Source organism: Tiliqua scincoides, chromosome 5 (assembly GCF_035046505.1).
Source record: "Tiliqua scincoides isolate rTilSci1 chromosome 5, rTilSci1.hap2, whole genome shotgun sequence".
In the NCBI taxonomy this organism is placed as follows: Eukaryota; Metazoa; Chordata; class Lepidosauria; order Squamata; family Scincidae; genus Tiliqua; species Tiliqua scincoides.
This window is the reverse complement of record NC_089825.1, coordinates 92,736,373-92,744,913: the sequence shown is the minus strand read 5'-3', so window position 1 is coordinate 92,744,913 and position 8,541 is coordinate 92,736,373. Positions and strand designations below refer to the sequence as shown.

The following is an 8,541-nucleotide window of genomic DNA, read 5'->3' as shown; positions in this document are numbered from 1 at the left end:
AATAGGTCCATACATCTATGGAAAGCCCCCCAGATTCTCATGCATTTATGTGGTACGGCCCTTCCTAGACTGCTATTCAGTCTGCCAGTGATTGAATATGTTTCTAGAACACAATACCTCCTTTTCTTGAATGAGTTATTCTTAGGAAGTCAAGAGTGATGTGATGTCATCAAGCCATAATGTGTATGTGCAACCTCCTGATTTTAGAAATGGGCTATGTCAGATGCAAGGGAGGGCACCAGGATGCAGGTCTCTTGTTATCAGGTGTGCTCCCTGGGGCATTTGGTGGGCCGCTGTGAAATACAGGAAGCTGGACTAGATGGGCCTATGGCCTGATCCAGTGGGGCTCTTCTTATGTTCTTATATTCTTATGTTCTTATGATCACTTCAGTTCCTATACCTCTGCTTTCCTTATCAACTGCTCTCCTTTTCCCAGTTCTACCAAGAGATGATAGGGAAAGGGCAGATCTTTTTATTTTTATTTTCAGTTTTCTAGTTCTCATTATTGCCAGTGTCTACCAAAGCTGGAAAAAGTTCTGGGGGAAGGGGAAGATTAGTAGTAGAACAGCCCAGAAGTGGTGGAGTCTGCTGTAGTGCTTCTCTTTCACTGGGATAAGGAATTAATCTGGAATACCCAAGAGTATTCTATCTATTCCTTGTTTTACTGTACTCCATAATCAAGTTACTATTTAGGTTTTCTAAGGCAGTGTTTCTCAAACAGTGGGGTGGGTCCCACTAGGTGGGTCCCCATTCATTTCAATATTTTATTTTTAAAATATTAGACTTGATGCTACCATGGTATGTGACTGCATCTGGGGAAATGTTACACATCTGTACTTGCTTTTAACAATGATCATAAATGGAACTTACTCCTGGGTAAGTGTGGGTAGGATTGCAGCCTAGGATTGTTAAAAACTTTCCTGCTTGATGATGTCACTTATGGTCACAGTCACTTCTGGTGGATCCTGACAGATTCCCCTACTATAGAGTGGGTTCTGGTACTAAAAGTTTGAGAGCCACTGTTCTAAGGTATTTTTATCCACACCAGGAATTCAGAATTACATATGCTCCCTACTTCCTTGAGCATCAAGAAGCTCTCTGGGCAAAGCTAACCAAATTCTGGCTTCCTTTATTATTATTATTATTATTTATTTTTATTATTATACAGCAGGGATTCTTAACCCCAGTGTATGAAGGGTGTGTGTGAAGTGCTGCCAGAATTGAGAATAAATGTACCTTGATACATTTTTTTGTAACTCCATGTGGACAATTTCTTTAGATTACTGATGTGTAAACAAAAGTCAATAATGTATGTATGTTCTCATAAGCTACAATATCTATTGTTTTTGGCCTTCTCACTTATTTTTCTTAATGAGTTTTTTTTTATTCTATGAAGCAAATATGTAACTTCCCCCACCTGGGTGGTTGAAATGTAATCTTACTTTTTTTCCCCCAATATGTCTTCAATGCAATTCCAGGAAAATAGCAAATAATAATGTTAAAATTTGCATTATTCAGGCTGATAGGCCGCAGTCTAATAGAACAACCATTGTACTGGATAATTTGAAGAGCCACTGGCTATATCTTTTTCCTTTGAGAACGCGTGCCACAGTAGTAGGCAAAACATTAGGTCAGCTGTTTTATTAGACCACTGCCTATTAGCCTGAATAATGCAAATTTTAACAGTATGAGTGCTGACCATGAAAGCCTTAGTAGTTACAGCAAATAATAACATTTGAAATAATGTATTATTAAATAACTAAACAAGAAAATATATTGGAGGTGCATGAGACACAAAAAAGTTAAGAACCTCTGCTTTAGAGGAGAGATCACTAGAGAGGCTCATGATTTCTTTCTGAAATTTTTTTTATTTACAAGTGTACAAGTTGAGCACTGGATGAAGGCAGGTAGCAGATTACTCCTACAAGGTTACACCCGTTTCCCAGAGAGCTTTCATCATAGCCTGGACTGGAGTCTCAGTCAGCTCCACTCCCTGCCTGTTTGCAAGCAGCTTCTTGTGTCCTTTCACACACAGAGCTGAGTTGCATTATGTTTTCACGTCAACACCTCCTATCAGGTCCTCATATTGTGCCAACTCACAAAAGTTCAATGGCTTCCTGTCATATACGGTAATCAGAGCCATTAACACCTCCTTCAGTGCCCAGTCCTATCCAACTTCCCAGCACCAGTGCAGCCATGGAACAAATGTTCCCTTACTTTGAGGAAGCCTGCTCCCCCCCCCCACTGCAGGATGCAGTGCACACCCCACTGGCATAACTGCATCAGTGCTGGAAATTGGATAAGACTGGGCCCCCAGATTGGGATAGGATCAGGCCCCCTGTTGTCCTCGAGGGTCAGCCAGTGATCTGCTTGAACCCAGAATTGGCCAACTGGTAGCCATTATCTAAACCTGTAACAGCATTTTGGTGTGGCCCAATACTTTTGCTAAAGCTGCCTTCCAAACCTGAGTAGGAGTTTCAAACCTCCTGAGTTCCAAACCTCCTGAGTAGGAGGGGGGACATGATTGAGACATACAAAATTATGCAGGGGATGGACAGAGTGGATAGGGAGATGCTCTTTACACTCTCACATAAGACCAGAACCAGGGGACATCCACTAAAATTGAGTGTTGGGAAAGTTAGAACAGACAAAAGAAAATATTTATTTACTCAGCATGTGGTTGGTCTGTGGAACTCCTTGCTGCAGGATGTGGTGATGGCGACTGGCCTGGACGCCTTTAAAAGGGGATTGGACAAGTTTCTGGAGGAAAAATCCATTACGGGGTACAAGCCATGATGTGTATGTGCAACCTCCTGATTTTAGAAATGGGCTATGTCAGAAGGCCAGATGCAAGGGAGGGCACCAGGATGAGGTCTCTTTTTATCTGGTGTGCTCCCTGGGGCATTTGGTGGGCCGCTGTGAGATACAGGAAGCTGGACTAGATGGGCCTATGGCCTGATCCAGTGGGGCTGTTCTTATGTTCTTATGTTCTTATGAGTTGCTCCCAGGAAGGAGATGCCACAAGTCTGAGCAGGGTAGGGTCTTCTGTTAAGAGAAGTTCACCCTGTCTTGACTACTTGCCTACCCGTTGACCAGAATGGACTTTCACAACCAGGCCAACCTTTCCCATGGTGCTTCCCTTCTTGTTCTCCCAACAGGTTCTAGGCTGCAGTAGCCAGGATACCTTTTGTGCCCTGCAGATGCCCAAGTTTGGGAATGGGGGACCTGCGGAGGTGCTTAGCCAGCGGGGAATATGGCGTGCTGAAGGACTGTCCCCTGTTTGAAAGCAATTTTATGCAGGTGAGGTACTGTGGAAGGGAGTTGGACACAGAATGGGAACCCTAGCATCCAAGACAGGGCCAGAGGTCCCATTAGGCAGGTGCCTTGCATGGAAGATTTGGGGCTCTGCCGAAAGGCAGCAAATGGTAATTCAAGTAGGACTTTCATCCAGTTAAAGAAATATTTCAGCCCAATCCCACTTTCCAGCACCAATGCAGCCATGCCTGAAGGGCATGCACTGCATCCTGCAGTGGGGAGGCAGTCACGAAGGCCTCCGCAAGGTAAGGGAATGGTCCCTTAACTCCAAGCTGCATTGCAACTGCATCAGCACTGGCAAGTTGGATAGGACTGGACCCTTAGTCAATTAATCAAATGAGTTTTAACCAATTAATACCAATGTAAACTGGTGCGACAACAGTGGCCTTGCAAGGGGGGTGTGGACTGCACCAGGTGACATGCATAGGGGGGTGACACCACTCCTCGCCAAATTTTTAAAATCTCGGTATGTGCAAATTATACCATCATGTTATATATCAATCGATGTGTGATTTCATGCAGAATGCAATGAAACAAACCACATAGAAATATCTCTATTCTATCAAGGGCTATAGCCAAAAAAGCCAGCAAGGCAGGGTGATAGTGCATCACCACACCCACTGCCTGGGCGTTTACCCACCCTCTGCATGGGATGAGGTCCATCATGGGGGTGACACACTGTCCTCCCACACAGTGTGATGCAAACCCTACGGTATGACAATAGCTTTAAAGGGGGGAGGGAGCACATATTATTTTTAGATGGCACAAGTCTGTATCACAGTGGGCATTCCCTCCAGCATGAGGACAGGGGAATCCCTTTTCTAAGTTGGCATCTGCAGTTTTTAAAAATCCTGAGTCTCAGCTCTTCCCTGCAATGTTTTTATTTAAAGATTTGATCCTGCCATATCCTAAGGGTCCAGTCTGGGTAACTCATTTCCATTTACAAAAATGGCGACAAAGATAGCTCATAAAGAAACACTTCTTCCCCCCCCAATCCCAACTGTGGATCAAGCCTTGGAGACCCTTCTCTGGCAATTAGAGGTGAGATGGCATCATGGCTTTGGCACTCACTCTCGAGGGAGATTTGCCTGGTGCTAAGCTTGCCATCTCTTTGGTGCCAGGTGAAAGCCTTTTCATTTTCCCAGGCCTTTTGGATTAGTGGATTCGAATGCTGCTTGCACTGGTGATGCTGTTCACTTTTAAAAGAAGTTCATATTTTCATTGTTGTCGCCATCATGCTTTTAATTCCCATTGTAAGCCATTTTAGAAATCCTTGAATGTGAAGACTGAAGTGACAAATGTTCAAATAACTAGAATGTCATACTTTGGGTGCAGTCTTAACCAACTTTCTAGCACTGACACAGCTGTGCCAATGGGGCGTGCACTACATCCTGCAGTGGGGAGGCACTCAAGGGGGCCTCCTCAAGGTAAGGGCATGTTTGTTACCTTACCTTGGAATTGCATTGCGGCTAGGTCAGTGCTGGAAAGTTGATTAGGATTGCGCCCTTTCTTTCAAACCCACAACACTTACAGTTAGAGTGCGTGCATGAGGGAGAATAACAGCATAGTCCTATGCACACTTACCTGGGAGTAAGCTCCATTGAACAAAACCAGACTTCCGAGCAAGCATGGATAGGGCTGCGCTCAGGTTTCTTGAGAGTCATCAAGAAGGTCATTTGATGGTGCAGTGTGGAATTAGCTTCCACAGGAGCTCTTCCTGACTCGTACACACTGTATGATTTAATGGCAGTTTTTGCTATACTTTTAGTATTTTAATTGCACCTGTAAGCCACCTTTTACCAAAAACAGGGTGGAAAAGCAGATGTGAGACGAATCACACAAATAAATAAATAGATGCCATCCCAAAGCCAGCTCCAGTGATGGTTACAACGAACATGTAAAGAAGCCTTCAAAGCGAGTCTCTTTTTTTCAGGTTACCAAGACAGGGGATGTAGCCAACCGGGTCACGATGGGCATTGCTGCCACCAGCCCAAATCTAGAACTGCCTGATCTCATGTTGCTGGCACGACCAACCGCCACAACCGCCGGTCACTGCCATTGCCACTGCCCAGATGCGGTTCCTTTGCCTGGAGAGGAATTGCAGCTCTTTGGGTGAGTCCCTTATTGTGAAACTCCACGTGATTTAACTTTTGGGAGGCCCAGAACTTTTGGTCATTTCTTTGGGAGGATAGGAATGCCTTTAGCCTACTGCTCTTCTCTCTGCTGCATGACTTCTTCTGCTCCACCTCACCCCTCACCCCCACTCTGTGAATTCAAGAGAAGGAGTGTCAAAGCAGCTGGGATGAGAGCAGGCGTCTCTCTCCAGACTTCCACTTGGATGGGCAAGCCTTGCAGCTTGTGGTTGTACAGAGGGGTGGGCATGCTTCAGCCTTGTGGAATCTACTTGATTTTTTTCCCCTACTGGGACCCCCAAGGTCTGAGATTCTCAAACTGGGGCATCATGACACCCCAGCCTGAAAGCCCCAGCCTCTGGTCCCTTAAGGGGCAGGGGGAAGGCAGTGAAGCAATCCCCAGGATAGTGCTGCTTCTAGGAGGAAGGGTTGTTTTTTTTTTTACTTACATATGATGGCAGGAGCCTCCAGGGGGCTAACCCTAACCCTAACCCTCTGCAGGGCTCCCCAAGTCTCCAAATACTAAAAATGGTTGGCAACCTTCAGTCTCGAAAGACTATGGTATAAGCCTACAGCACCTGGTATTCCCAGGCGGTCTCCCATCCAAGTACTAACCAGGCCTGACCCTGCATAGCTTCCGAGATCAGACGAGATCGGGCATGCGCAGGGTAAAAAATAAGCTATTGCAAACCACTTCCAGTTTTGTGATCGCAAAGTGGTATGTGATTGTTTATTTTTAGTATCCACAGGGCTCCCCGCACCTCATGGAGGCCTGCTGCTTTTATATGCAAGTAAAACAAAAAACAAAAAAACCCTTGCCTCTCAGAAGCTGCGTGATCTTGGGGATCACATTGCTGCCCTCACCCCTTTGCTCCCAAAAAGTTTGGGGACCCCTGCCCAAGGTCAACAGTGGGAATCAGGTATAAAAGAGCAGTTTAGGATGGAGGAAAATGATAGCTTGGGGAACAGAATCTATAACCTACGGCACCCTATCAGCCATATCCTGGGATGGCCTGCTTGTTCAAGGGCCAATTACATCTGAGTCAGTAGCATAGCTGGAGGGGAGGGTGGTACATTGCCCCAGGTACCATGCCTGTAGGTGATGCAAACTTGCACCCCCAACAGCAGGTCCCAAGATAGGCGAGGGCCTCCAGCAGACCTTTTGAGGCCCACGGAGGTCACACATGGCCTCACTGGGCTTTAGAAGGGCTGCCAGAGGCCTTAGAAAAGCACTTCCAGTCTCCACAGAAACTGGAAGACCTCCAACAGACCTTCCGAACACACGGTGGGAGGTTTCTGGGCATCTGGCCCCTGGAGGTATTAACATCCCAGGTGGGGTGCTAAAAATTTTTGTGCCTCTGGGTACTAGAGGACTTGCCTATGCCACTGATCTGAGTTACTTTAGATCCAAGATTCTGACATGGAACTCTAAACTGGCCAACAAAACAACACACAGATCTGGTCAAAGGCACCACCAGTGAATAATCCTGTCTTACAGGTAAGGAACAGTGAGGCCAAGTGAAAAGCAATTAGTATACAGGCAACCATAGCAGATTGTTTTGTTTTACTTTTTTAAAACTTGCAACTGTATTTGCTCTTGTTACAGAATTAGGAGCTAGGAACACTTTGCTGATCTACTGCAACTCACACATATCCCTTTTTCCGATCTACCAGGCTTGTGCCTTTGAAATTTGCTCGGATCTACATTCACGACGAGTCACGACACCAGCTCAAAATACGATTGGCCAATGGCCGTACCTTCTATCTACAACTTCTGGCTCATCCCCTCAAGCTGGATGAAATCTTTGGGCAGTGGATACGCCTACTCTACCGCCTTCGCTTTTACCGCAGTGATGCTCCCCTCGCCTATGAGGAGACAGCGGACTGCTGCCATCAAAACCTGAGGAAGAACTCATAGGTGAGTAAGGCTGCTGCCCCCAAAGTACCCAGGAGCTGAGAGTCCTTGCCCGTGACTTGCAAGTCACCCAAAGAACTGTGATACATTCCAGTTCCTGGGACTGATGATGCACCGTGAGTGGGAGGGCCAGAATTCCATTTGCCAGGAGCTTGATCTAATGGATACAGTGACCACCAGCACCCAGTATAGGAAAACAGGAAGCTACCCAAGAGCAAAGCTCACACACACACACCCCCAACACTTAGCAAAACGGGTGAAGTTTGCAAGCTGGCCTAGAGTCAAAAGGGCAACAAAAAAAATTAATTCCTGAACATGTCTAGCCAGAAATACAGTCTGAATTGCTAGCTATATTGTTCCAGGAATCTTGGTCCCTGCTCTTACTGGAGGGTAAGTGGGGGGGGGGTGCCTTCCACAAACCAACACTGTGTATTATAGCAGATCTGGCAGAAAAATACAGGAGTATCCTTGTGCTTGAACAGCAGTAACCTATGTTTAATGGTGTATTACAGTTACCTGAATGGAAAAGTGGAACCCACCTGGCCACTCCATCCCACCGCATTTAGACAGACAGACAGGTTTGGCTGCCCAGTCAGTCAGCACATGCCCGTCTCAGTAGGAGCTTTTCTACTCCAGAAAGGGAGAAGGACCCACATCTACAAAAGAACAGGGCTGAGAGTAATGGTGTTACAAACAAAAGACAAAGGCTGCTTCACGTCCCAGTTGCTTTTAGACTGCTGAACTTTCACAGGAGTTTCTGGGAAGTGTCCAAAAATAAGGAAAAATAGGCAAAAAAAAAAAAAAAAAAAAGAGGACAGAAACCCAGAACATTCATCATAGGCTATGGGTAGTCTGGGAGAATCTGGGGTGAAGAACCTCATGCTCAGCAAACCAGCAATCCAGGCAGGATAGTCAACAGGTTCTGCTCGGGCTAGAAGCAATTAGGTTCAGGGACACACCAACACTTCAAAGGGCACTGAATGTCTAAAAGAGGTCTCTCTCTCCCTCTCTCTCTCTGTTCCCTGCAACAGGAGGAATAGAGAGTATGTTCCCCAGGAAGAAAAGCCTTGGAGCAACTGAGGATCATCATATCTGTCCCCACAAACGAATAGAGACCAATGTTGCCCTCCCAGACAGTCTTCCCGGTCTTGGACATTGTTCCTCCCCGTGTGAAGATGC

The 8,541-nt window shown here is 46.0% G+C and overlaps 1 protein-coding gene and 1 pseudogene across 1 annotated transcript; one reads left to right on the top strand and one right to left on the bottom strand.

Moving 5' to 3' along the window:
- The first annotated feature begins 3,216 nt into the window (after positions 1 to 3,216).
- On the top strand, positions 3,217 to 7,365 carry GARIN5A (golgi associated RAB2 interactor 5A). The gene is made up of 3 exons (XM_066629282.1): positions 3,217 to 3,300; positions 5,249 to 5,427; positions 7,122 to 7,365. The coding sequence occupies exons 1-3, from the start codon at positions 3,217 to 3,219 to the stop codon at positions 7,363 to 7,365; spliced, it is 507 nt and encodes a 168-aa protein (XP_066485379.1).
- Positions 6,014 to 6,128, bottom strand: LOC136655035 (5S ribosomal RNA; annotated as a pseudogene).
- Positions 7,366 to 8,541: the final 1,176 nt, after the last annotated feature.